Source organism: Chrysochloris asiatica, unplaced genomic scaffold (assembly GCF_000296735.1).
Source record: "Chrysochloris asiatica unplaced genomic scaffold, ChrAsi1.0 scaffold00078, whole genome shotgun sequence".
Taxonomy (NCBI): domain Eukaryota; kingdom Metazoa; phylum Chordata; class Mammalia; order Afrosoricida; family Chrysochloridae; genus Chrysochloris; species Chrysochloris asiatica.
This window is the reverse complement of record NW_006408596.1, coordinates 2,645,138-2,657,756: the sequence shown is the minus strand read 5'-3', so window position 1 is coordinate 2,657,756 and position 12,619 is coordinate 2,645,138. Positions and strand designations below refer to the sequence as shown.

Below are 12,619 nucleotides of genomic sequence, written 5' to 3'. Positions count from 1 at the left end.
TGGGTGTTGGGGAGGGCAATACAAGAAGGGGGGAGGAGGCAGAAGAATAAGAGAGATAGGGGAACACTGAGACAGGTTTGCATGGCCTAGTGGGACAGAGATAAATAGTGATGCATACTCAACCTTGGAACAACAGAGCTCTGGGATACAGGGATCTAGGTATAGCTTGAATAGGGGAAATAATACTAAAATCCTTGACTGCCTTATGAATATTAGTTTCCCTTGTCTACTATTGTAAAACAGATACTTGAGTGGGATAGACAGGAATGTTGGGAAACATGATTAGAGAAAACTTGGAAGCCCGCCTTCGGACTATAAGTGATTGGAATACCTAAAAGGGAAACTTGCCTAGTGAAACAGGCCTCATGCAAAGCCTTTACAGAGTATAGGACCTTAGGTGGAATCCTGAGTCCCATCCACTACCTTAAGAGACATTCCCATTAGAAAGGACAAGCAGACTGGAACAGCTACAATGACAGAAGATACATCTTCATGATGAACCTGACATATACTCATAGCGGTAGTTACTTTAAATACCAACAGAGAGGGAAAGAGTCTTCAAATCAAGAATCAATGCTATTCGCTCTGTGTACAGGGTAGATAGGGATGGGCAACTTAGACATTGGCTATCTAAAATGAGGAAGCAATAAAGGCACGAAGTGACTGGCTTACAAGGTTTCAAGAGGGAGTTTAGTTTAAGAGTATGGGAGGAAAGAAAGAGTCCCCACTGAACAGCTGTCATCTAGTCTAGATGGATTTGGTGAAAAGAGATGGGGCTTAGATTCATAAAATTCAATTGTGAATAATTGTTATTATGACCAATTGCGACAGTCACAATTATAAAGGTAGAAGTTTTGTAACAAAAACAGGGGAGTGGTTAATCTTGCAGTCCAGAAACAGAGGACCCTAGGACCATCAAGAGAGGAACGCACATATAGAATGTGGGACCTTATCCAGAGAAGCAGCAGCACCAGAGATGGAGGCAGAGATGGGGGCATAGAGAGGGGGAGCGGCTGAGGACTCTAGATTCATCAACTAAGAAGAGAAGGACTAAGAACTGGTGGCCAGGAGCAGACTTGCAGAATATGGCCTTTGGAGATGTAAATTATTATATATGCCTGAGTGGTTTTTTGTTTGTGTGTGTTTTAAAAAGCTAAAGTGGATAGAGAGAAATACTGTTACCTGATGGTACATGGAGAGGATTATAATCAGTGTAATGAAACAAGGTATATGATTTGTTGAATGTAAAACTGATGATGTGCGCTGTAAACTTACACTCAATCCACAATAAAAACCTTAAAAAAAAAAAAGAACAGAGACTACAGAGGAGCCTGGGCATGAGGAGGAAGGCTAGACCCCTGCCTGCTTGGCACCTGTCAGCAGCAGCAGGAACCCCAAGGGCACCATGGGTGGGGCTGGGAAAACTCTGGACCAATTCTTACATGGTCAGTAAGCATTTTCATCATCAAAAGGCTTTTTTTTTTTTAATTAGGAAAATCCTTAACCAGATATTTCAGATTGCTGCAACCTAATTTCTTTAAGCAATTTTAAAGTCAAAATGCTTTCTATTTCTAAATCAAAGGTTTCTACTTAACAGGGCAGCCTGTGCAAGTAGAAAGGAACACTATCCCAGAGTCACTGGATATTCGAGGAGACGGTGTTGTTGTTGTTGTTATACAAGGTTTCCACCCACAGCAACCCTGTATAAGGGGTCCGAGGCACAGGGTAGGTAGGGCTAACTACTAGATGACCTGCAGCAAGGCCCTGGTCCTTCAGAATACCAAGTAGTGGAAGGCAGTTGAGCTCAGAAGCACCTCTCCTTTCCAGCTCTAAAATACTGTGACTGGGAAGTAGGCCTGCATTGTCTCCACGGAATACTAACCAGCCCACCAAACCAAACACACTGACATCGGGTTGTTTTCCAACTCATAGAAAATCATTAGGATAAAGCAGAACTGCTTCTTAGGGAATCGGAGACTATAAATCTTTATGGGAACGAACAGCCTCATCTTTTTCCATAGGAGCAGGTAGTGGATTTGAACTGCCAACCTTGAAGCTAAGAGATCAATGCTTAATCCACAATGCCACCAGGACTCCTTATATTAACCAAAGGCATCAAATCACTGTATTGCCTCAGTGATACACTTTCATTACTTTACAGACTCAAACTAATTTAAATTCTGTTCCAAGTACACTAGTTTTAAACATACAATTCAAAATCTCCAACAAATATGCCATGACCACGTCTATAAATTAATCTGAATCCTTGAGACCACTGTGACTCCGGGTGACCCCATGTGTGTTAGAGAAGAAATGCACTCTGCAGGATCTCTCATGGCTGACGGTTCAGCTGATGGCCAGGTGTTTCTTCCAGTGTGCCACCGGGTGGACTCGGACTTCCAACCTTTCAGTTACCACCCGAGTGCGTTCACCATCTGCATCACCCAGGGGCTCCATTCTCTTTCTTCCTATGAAAATAGAGATGACCTCCTTCCTCCCTCTCACCAAGGCCAATCCAAGTATATTTTAGGTGTTGTGCTATAGGATATGCACTGAACTGCTCACCTCAAAGTCAGCAGTTCTAACTCACCAGCTGCTCCTCGGAAATCCTACACAGGGTCACTATCAGTCGGAACCAACTTAACAATCCCACCACCACCACCTTAGGAGGGGTCAATCCTTGGAGAAGGAGGCTTTGTAAGGTAAGACAGTTAGCAGAGAAACAGGAAGCCCCTCCAGGAGACTGCCTGGCACAGCAATGATTGTGAGGATGCTTCAGCACCCGGCAGCGTTTCCTTCTCTTGTACACAAGGTCACTCTGAATGGGAACCAACTTGATGGCACTTAACAACAACTGTTGCGGACCGTGTAAGACTGGTCAGAGGTTCGAGGCCCTATAGGCCCGAGTGTAACAAATGAGGTCACTGGCAGTTATGGCAAATTGTTTTTCATCTTAATATTGTTACATGTATTAATCTAATACACGGAGCCTTTGATGATCCACAGATAAATGTGATATTTTCCTAAAGCCTAAGACTAAAGGTTGCAAGGTCAAGCCTTTCTCCAAAAGGATTAACTAAAAATATCTTAGCTACTTCTTGGTTCTTTGTTCTATAGACAAAGAACCCATCCTCCCTAATCCTTTTCCAGGTGCAGCCCATTCACCTGGGCATCTCGAGTCCTCCTGAAAACTTGGCTCAGGAAGCCGAAACAGGGGGACTCCGCCCAAGCTTTTGTCCTTACCTCTCACCTTCCCCCAACTGAGCTCAGGGGCTATAGATATGTTAATTGGGCCTGAGAATCCAAGTTGCTGGCCTGGGATTCAAACCAGCGAAGTACGATGTAAAGTTACCTGAACGTCTGGAAAAGTACTGATGCTAGCTGTGCCTTGCCTAAGTCCCTCCCAGCTTGGTGTGAAGCTCCTCCCCTAAATAAAGCAGAGGCCCGGGCCTCCCCAGGTGTGCATTACGGGTCGGAAGGCATGCAGTAAAGATTGCAGTGCATTACAAGATGGAAGGCATGCAGTAAAGATGGCAGGGCAGTGAGTTGCTGCCTGCAGAGGCCACGATGCCTGTAGTCCCAAGCCTGCCCACCAGTGATATATCCACCCTGGCTTTGGGGTGCCTCATTGTCTCTCTCTTTGTCTCTTTCTGTGTATTCTTGCTATCTATTTATCGCCGTCAGGTATCTCCTCCTCGTGAACCGAACCCCTATGTCGAGGCAGGTCCCCGACAAACAACAACAACAACAACAACAACAACGTGTGTAAGGCGGCCTCCTGGATTGGAGATGGTACAGGACTGGGAAATGGAAGCCTGAGTTCTAGCTCTAAAATCAGCTATGAACTCATCATATGACTGTGAGTAGTCACCACATTTCTCTAGGCTTAACTTGCTTTATTTAAAAGCCAACACAATTACAAAGAATACTTCCAAATTAAAAAATGATCCCATCAATCCACAACTCTACATGGTAGGCTCTGGAGTCGTAATACTTATATTTAAATTGCAGCTAGACCTTGGGCAAGTGACTTCAGCTCTCAGAGTCTCAGTTTCCTTGTCAATAACACAGGGTCATTGGACACAGGTGGTGAAATATTGAAATACAAAGTGAATTTGAAGGGCTAGTGGTCATTCTTATTTTCCCATCTCACCACTGATAGCCATCAGGCCCTGTGGAGTGTTAGAGCTGAAGAACTAATAAAAGGAAACTGAAAGAACAGATAAACATCATGCATGCCCCAAGAGAACTGATGAAAGTGTTGACAACAGTTCAATAGTGAAGCTTTAAACATTTCATCCGATAATACTTTACTTCCAACAGTGAGAAAAAGAGCTACCATTTCCTGAGTAGTTGCTGTGCACTGGGCACTCTGCTATGTGAGCTAATGGGCTCCTCACAACAACACACAAAGGCCAATACTAGGATTCACCTCGTTTTTACAAGTGAAAAAACTAAGGGTTCAGGAGTGATTAAGGTCTAGGAGCAGAGGTCCCTGGGACCATCAAGGGAGAAGAGCGGAGAGCAGGACCCTACCCAGAGATGCAACGATGCCTGAGATGGCGGCAGAGATGATGACATGGAGAGATGGAGCAGCTGGGGAGTTTTAGACACAGAGAGGGAGAAGGGCTGTGTGCTGATGACCGAGGGGCAGGATTGCAGGGTATACCCTTTGGTTGGGTGATGATGCATGGAGGGGATTGTAAGCATGGCAATGAAATGATACACAATAGGCTGAATGTAAAACTAATGTTCTATGTAAACTATCACATAATTCACAATAAAACATTTAAAAAAAAAAAACAAAAACTAAGGGTTCCTTAAATAGACTGTCTGAGGCAACAAGGGCTAAGGTGGGACTCAGGTAGTGCTCCTTAGCATTGTGCTCAGCTCTGCTGGCTACATTGCCTATTGTTTTTTCACACAAAAACAGTCCAAGCAATCACTACGTTGCAACTTCAGACAGGACTTTTTTCCTGTGCTTATCAGGAATACTGTAACCCTGCATGTTACCTTCCTCCCTCTTCCTAAACCAAATTTGATAATTTAGAAGGATCAGAAATTCTGAACTAACATATTCCATGGAAATGAGCAAGTCTGAGTGTCCCTAGGATATTGGCCCAGGACCGGGCAGAGCAGGGCAGTGTTTCATTCTGTTGTGCATAAGGTCATTATGAGTCGGTACCAACTCAATGGCATCTAACAACAACAACAATAAGGACATTTAAGGAAGCAGCTTATATATATACACCCACATACTAGAAAACTATTTGATCCAAGATTCAACAGACATATCCTGAGCAAATGCTCACAGAATCCAGACTTTCTGGAGGTCAAATGAATCCTGAGCAAATGCTCATAGAATCCAGACTTTCTGGACGTCAGATGAATCCCAAAACTATTGTCGAGAGAGGATCTTTAACACTCAAATCAAAACTATCCCCTGAAATCTTCTTAAAACCAAACAATAGTTTAGCTTAGCTACCAAAGATTGTCTGCCTTGAGCACTGTACTCTTTCAAGATCTTCCTACATGGGATCAAGCTGACAACAGCAGCTCAAAAGACCTTAGTGGGCAGGGAGTTGATGTTAATGGAGCAAGAACAACTCAGAAAGAGGGTGAGAATGGTTGTACAATCGGAAAAATGTCATCTACGTCACTGAATTATACATGCAGTGTATAATCACGTGTTGTAAAATACATGTTGAATTGGTGTTATGTTTTGCTGTATATAGTCTCAAAAACTCACTAAAAATTTTTAATGAAAATAAAAGACCTCATTAAAAATTCAACAACAACAAAAATAAACATTCACATACATACCTAAATAGTCTGATTTCTTTAACACTGACAAGTTCTACACACAAGCTCAGACTGCTGGTGTGGCACTACAGGATCAGCACTGGACTGTGAACCACAAGCTCGGCAGTTCAAACCCACCAGCTGGTTCCTTGGAAACCCTATACAAGGTCACTATGAGTTGGAACTGATTCAGCAGCACTTACCAACAACACACACAATCTCACTAAGGTGGTAGATAAAACTAATCTGCCATCACAAATCTATGCTCACACAATACACAAACTACACAGCAGATTTTGACTTTGTTACATGTTTATGCAAAAACTAAGCAACCCAAAAAGCTGATTAGATTCTCAAAAAACGTGTGGCCATCTGCCCAGCACAGACTCGGAGTGGAAGAGCACCCCATGTGTGCATTTCATCTGCTCACCGGAGATTCTACCGCAGAGCTGCACCGTGACCTAAAAAGCTCCTGTACTCACCAATACTCGGTCTCCAATTTTGAGCTCTCTCTCTCCTTTCTTGACTGAGCCAGCTTCTGAAAGGTTAGAGATGGATTCGCTGGCAGTTTTTGTAAGGTTGCTAATCTGAGGCGTAGTCGGAGCTTCCTTTGCTGCAGTCTGGGATATTTTATGGGGAAGATTTGCAGGGGTTGCTTGGGAGGATGACACGGCACTGGCTGCAGAAGTGGACAGAGGAGAGGCCGCTCTGGAAGCAGGAGTCGTCTGTAGGCCGTTAGCTTCATCTTCTGCTTGTACCTTCCTTGATAACTTTGAAGGTCGGGTAAATATACCCTTTAAAGGTTCACACTGGAAATACCGGACTCCTGCCACTGAGCCATCATTTTTGCCGATGGGTTCATCTAAAACAATCCCAGCCCACTGGCCTGGTGCAAACTGGGTTTCTCCAAGAAACTGGATAAATCCAGGCTTATTCCCGTTCACCCAAACTCGCTCCCCAACTCGAAAGTCATCCACAAATTCCTCTTGTGTCTCAGAGGGAATGCTTGGAGCTTTTTCACTGGATATTGCTTTGTCTACTGGAGCTATAACTGGAAACAGAAGAAAGGATCAGAACACATACAACTTCACACTGAAGCACATAACTTAAAGGAAACAACTTCACATTCAATCCAATCCATAACTTAAAGGGAAATAAACTAGAGAAAGCCAGTGGCACCAGGGGTGGCCCACACCTCTTAGAGAAATGTTTTAGTTTTCTTTGTTTGCAGTTACGACAGGAAGAAATCAGAGCAAGACAAAACAAGTCTTCACTAATGGAGAGGAAGTCTAGTCCTATGTATGAGAAGTCAACTAAAGCTGACAAGTGAGGATCATGTAACCAGATTCACAATCTGGCTCAGTGAAGGAAGGGACTCAGTACTGCAGCTCATGGCACCATTACTCCAAGAATGCCAAAGCAAAGCAAAAAAAAAAGGCAGCATCTGGCCAAACTCCCCATCAAATCAATGTAATTTTGAGCAATTTCTGCCATATAGGGGGTAAAGCCAGTAGTTTTATTTTGCCAGGAACATGGTATTTACTATGGAAATTCATTACCACATTCTTGTAACACATACTAAATATTTAGTAAATTTTTCGAAGCCCACATTCTTAATTACTCTACTGCTTATCGGGCACACTGTGATCTTAGAATGTTACATGACCTCTGTGAGTTCAGTTTCTTTACCTAAAAGGAAATAAAAACTTGAGGATTTTTTAAATGACGATTCAGTAAGATAGTGAATATATCCGCTCTGTGCATGTTTATTGAGCTCCTAATACTAGGGTCAAGTCCCAGGCACTGCTCTGGGTCAGGGGACAAAGAAACACAGCACAGTCCATGGTCTCACAGAGCTCAGGGTCTAGACGTAGGAAACACACAGGACGGTGACGCACCAGGTGATTTCAGGTCTAAGTGCTGTGGAGGTGACACCTGGCCTGAGTGAACTATGCAAAGATTAGGAAGACAGCCTAGGCAGCCTAGACAGGTGTCAGATATCTCATTAACCAACATAGAGAAGTTGTAGAATGTCCATTTGTGGAGGCTTTTTGCTTTTTTAGAAATGAACAGAGGTTCTCAGAAAGAACAGATAATCATCTGCCAAAGCCAGAGGCCAGCCCAGTTAGAGTTTCAGTGTCTGTTCTAAGCTTAGACCATCTACAATTGTTCTTCACAGGCTGCTGGGAGCACGGATCTCTGGGAAACAATCTTTATAAAAGTGCCTGGAATTCCTTGGCAACGATCTCCTTCTAAGCATGTCAGTTTGAATATTGCTGTTCTGACTCGTAATGACCTTAGGCACAACAGAATGAAACACTGTCTGGAGTTGTGCCATCCTCATATTGTTTTATGTTTAAGACCCTGGTGCTGCCACTGTGTCTATTTGAATATTAATAAGCTGCTTTGCTCTTCTCGTGTACATTTGAGTTGAGTTACTCATGATCCATAGATTCAAGGATTTTATTAAACATGGGCTCTACATAACAAATGCTGAAAGTGAAGAACGGACAATTCTACAAGGTAGTGGGGTATCCCTGTAGAAGACACAACAAAAGAGCTGGCATGGAAAGGACTCTTAAGAAGAAGAGGAGGACTGTAAAGGCAAGGGGACACCAAGTTTGTTCTAAATAGCCCTGAAAGAAATCCACCTGACTTGTTGTCCTTTATCTCATTAGTAAAGCTTTCCCCTTATGTGCACTGTAGGTCAGCAGTTCAAACCCACCAGCCACTCCTCAGAAACTTTATACAGGGTTGCTATGAGACAGAATCAATTCGCTGGTATTTAACAAGATCTTGTGAAGCCTCTCTGATAAAAACCCAGCTTTATCACATAAAATGTATATAACTTAGGATCTCCACTGATGCAACAGATATCTACTGAGATTCTGTTGCAGGCAGGGAGGTGTTCTAGATGTGTGGCTTAGAGCAAAAGTGAGGAGACCAGATCTCTGTTGTCATGGAGGCCAATGAGTGTCTTCACAGAAGAACTTGAGTTTAGAAATCATGTGGGATTTCATATACTATGATGGGTAGCCAGGTGTCTGAAATGGCTAGCAACATCAGGAAGATATCTAACAGTATATAAATCACCTAAGGAGCCCTAAGAGCAACCATAGGTGTACTCCCTCCTGTCTCTGTTATTAAAGACCTTAGGTGTTCATTGTTGTTGCTAAGGGCAGTCAAGTTGAGTCAGTTCCTGTTTAAGGATTCTGAGGCTATAAATTTTTGTGGGAGCAGAAAGCCTCATCTTAGTTCCACAGAGAGGCTGGTGGGCTGGTTCACAGTCCAGAGCTTATTTCACAGAGCTCCTGTGCTCCCCAGGTGTTCATTATGGAATATAAACTAAAATGATGGATGTGACAAGAAGAGATGAGGAATAGATGACTGATGAACATTAAGGGCAGGGGCTCTCCTAAAAAATGAGTAAGACTTACGACACTACTGCCAGATGCCTGGACACCAATGGCCACCTTCAGGTCAGTTTCAGAAAATCTTTCAAGCTACACGAGTTTCTTTTCTCTGTCTTTAAACGTCAAGAAAGAATGTTCTGATGAGCTCAGGGAGACAGATGACAGGCAGGGGTTGGAGGAGAATAAAGAAATATCTGAACATTTTAAGGGCTAAAAACTGAAGTACTTAACATGAAAACCACTGTAACACATTGCATGAAATAAACTAAATTTTAATGTAACTAACAAAAAAAGACAACTCTTCACTGACTATGACTTCAGGATATAAAATTTGAATTTGATGCCTTTTGATTACAACTTTTTCAACAATTTTTGGAATACAGATTGTTCTAAGCTTGTGTTTTAAAAATTTTCAAATTACAGTCTTCATACTTGATGATAAATTACTTGCTCTTCTAATGGCAAGTCCTGCTGTAGCGCTGTAGGATAAGCACTAAATTGCAAGGCTGTTTGAGCTGCAAAGTCGGCAGTTCAAACTCACCAGCTGCTTCTCAGAAACCCTATACAGGGTCGCTATGAGTTAGAACCAACTTGACAGCACTTAACAACAACAACAATGTAATGGCATAAGCATGAAGCATTACCAGCAACTGGAGTCTTCAAGGCTGTGCTTCCAGGCTTAAGGATCTTGGTTGGGGCCTTCAGCCCACTTGGTTTGAGCATACTCATAGTCCTTACGATGTCAGAGATGTCCTTCTGTTACCCGTTGTCACGATCTTTTCCCAACCATTGATACAATTGTGGGTGTTTCTACATTGAAGTCAGTCTCCGGGTTAAATCTGTAGAGATAACAAGAAAAGATTTGAGAGTCTATAGTAGGAAGAAAGGAGAAACAATAGTTATTCTTGGAAGTAATTTTAAAAGTCTAAAATTTTCCTTATATGAGGTAAGAAACCATTTCCACACTGAACCTACTATACATCTGAAAAGATCTGGACATAAATAAAAAAAAAGAGATGCTGACTTAAGGAGGTAAGCATGGGCTAAATGGAATACAGGTAGATTGTGCCATATGCACAGCCTTTGGAACAACTGGGCTCTCTGATAAAGGATCGAGACATATCTGAAAGGCTAAAGGAGGGGAAATAACGTTCAGGTGCTTGACTGTTTTATGGCTATTGTTTTCCCCTGCTTACTACTGTAATACAGACATTTAAGTGGGATCGAAAGGATATTGGGAAATATGATTACAGAAAGCTTGTAAAAGCATCTTCAACCTACAACTGATTGGATTATCTGAAAGGGGACTAGAATGTACCCAGTGAAATAGGTTTCTTGTTAAGCCTTTGTGGAGTATGGGCCCTCAGGTGGAATCCTGAACCCTAGCCAAAACCTTAGGAGGTGGGACATTCCTAATTGAAAAGACATGCAGACCAACTCAGAATAACTAGACAAACAAAAGAAACTTGAAAGATCAACCTGGGTGGCATTGAGGAAGCAGGTTGTTTATGACAATATCAAGCAAGCTGTTTGCCTTGGAGCTATGAAGGCAACAAAAGTCAGCCCATCAGGGTAAACCCCTTTCTAAGACTAAGACTTAAAGGAAACACTCAAATAGTCTCATTCCTAAACTCGCTGACCACAAAGGTCAGCTTGTAAGTGGAAGTGGAGGAAATACACCATTGAAGGGGATGGCTGGTTTGATGTTCAGGGAGATGTGTGAACTCTGGAGCCCACTAGAGGTTAGAGTTAAGAGTGAAGTGGCCAATGGTGGGGGCTACAAAGGTAAGAAGTGACTGGCATACAAACTTTCAAGAGGAAGCCTGTATCCGTAGGGTGCGGGTGCGTAGGAAGGTAGAATCTCCACTAAGTAGTATCCAATCTATCTGGGTGGGGTGATGAAAGGTGATGGGGATAGGTCTCGTGTGTGTGTGTGTGTGTGTGTGTGTGTGTGTGTGTGTGGTACAATACTGAATAATTGTTATTAGGACTGACTGTGAGGGTTGGAAATGTAAAGGTAGATGTTTTGTAGCAAAAAGAGGGGAGTGACTGACTTTGCAGTCCAGGAGCAGAGGTCCCTGGGACCATCAAGGGAGAAGAGTGGCATGCAGTACCCTATCCAGACAGAGTGCCGCCAGAAATTACCATAACTGTAAATGTGGATGCGATTTAACTAAAGGGGGGAGGGGGGAGGAGCAGTTAATTTGTCATTTCAGGAACAGAGGACCCTAGAGCCATCAAGAGGGAAGAGCATGAGAGGAGTGAAGGATCCTAAGCAGAAAGGTGGCGATGACAACAGAGATGGTGGTAGAGACGATGACAAACAGAGATAACTGCAGTGAAGTATAGGTTCATGCACTGCGGTCAGGGTGCTGGCTAGCAAAGTGTGGCCTTTGGACAGTTAAATGAATATATTTTTTCAATGTGGTATGTGTACATCAAAAACAAACAAAAAGGTAACAGAGGTAAATGCTGTTAGCTGATGGTGCACTGAAGTAACTGGAATCATTGCAATGATTTATTGAATGTAAAACTAATGATCTGTCCTGTAAACCTTCACTCAATTCACAAAAAACACTTTAACACAAGCTTGTATTAATTGTGTATGTATTAAAATGCAAAAAAAATTCAAATCTAACAATTTATGCAAGTTACTACATAAAAACCATGAATACCTTAACCAACTGCTAAGTATTGTCAGGTTTTTGAGGGTTTGGTTTTGTTTTTTAAGTTTTCACCATAAATTGAATGAAGGTTTACTGAGCAGATAAGAGTTTTGCATCCAACAAATCATACACCTCATCTCATCTGACCTCATCCCAATGACTATAGTCCCCGCTCCATGTAACATCACTTCTCCCACTTCCTTTTTGTGCTTCTTGCGTCCCTTCCTCCTCCTTTCCCAATCCTTCTGAATTTTGTCCTTAGGTAAATGCTGCCCTTTTGATCTTGAATGGCTGAACATTCCATGGTGTGCATACCTTACTGGTGTCATCCCCCTATATTCCGATCCACTGCTTGGCTGAAAATTGAACCACAGCAATGAATTCATTTCCAGACCTGAAGGGTGGCCACGGTCCAGAGTCACGGGGTCCACCAGTCTCTGTCCAGTAAAGTTGGTCTTTTTTTTTTTTTGAGTTTTATTCTACATTTTTCCTATTCTGTATAGGACCTTTTCATTATAATATTTGACTTTGTCTTCTCAAACTGCCCTTTAAATTTTTCCATTCAGTTCTTTCACCCCCTCATTTCTTCCATATGCTTTAGAATCTCTATACTGGAGAACAAGTTTCAAAGTGTCTTCTGACAGCCATTTTGAGCTTTTTCTTCTTTCTTGTTTTCTTAATGACCTTTTGCTTTCTTCCCATAAGATATTCTTTCTGCATCCCACAATTCTTCTGATC

At 42.5% G+C, this 12,619-nt stretch overlaps 1 protein-coding gene across 3 annotated transcripts in view; it reads right to left on the bottom strand.

Moving 5' to 3' along the window:
• The window catches only part of CLIP1 (CAP-GLY domain containing linker protein 1), a 110,375-nt gene extending 100,319 nt beyond the window's left edge, over nt 1-10,056 (bottom strand). For 2 of the 3 annotated variants that reach the window (XM_006865386.1, XM_006865388.1), the window contains exons 1-2: nt 9,860-10,054; nt 6,285-6,853 (exon numbers count right to left, since the gene is read on the bottom strand). In XM_006865386.1, the coding sequence (XP_006865448.1) occupies nt 6,285-6,853; nt 9,860-9,944 (654 nt within the window). In that variant the 5' untranslated portion in view covers nt 9,945-10,054. Of the gene's footprint in view, nt 1-6,284; nt 6,854-9,859 lie in introns of all 3 variants that reach the window. The other variant, XM_006865387.1, reaches the window with a different exon arrangement.
• Nucleotides 10,057-12,619: the final 2,563 nt, after the last annotated feature.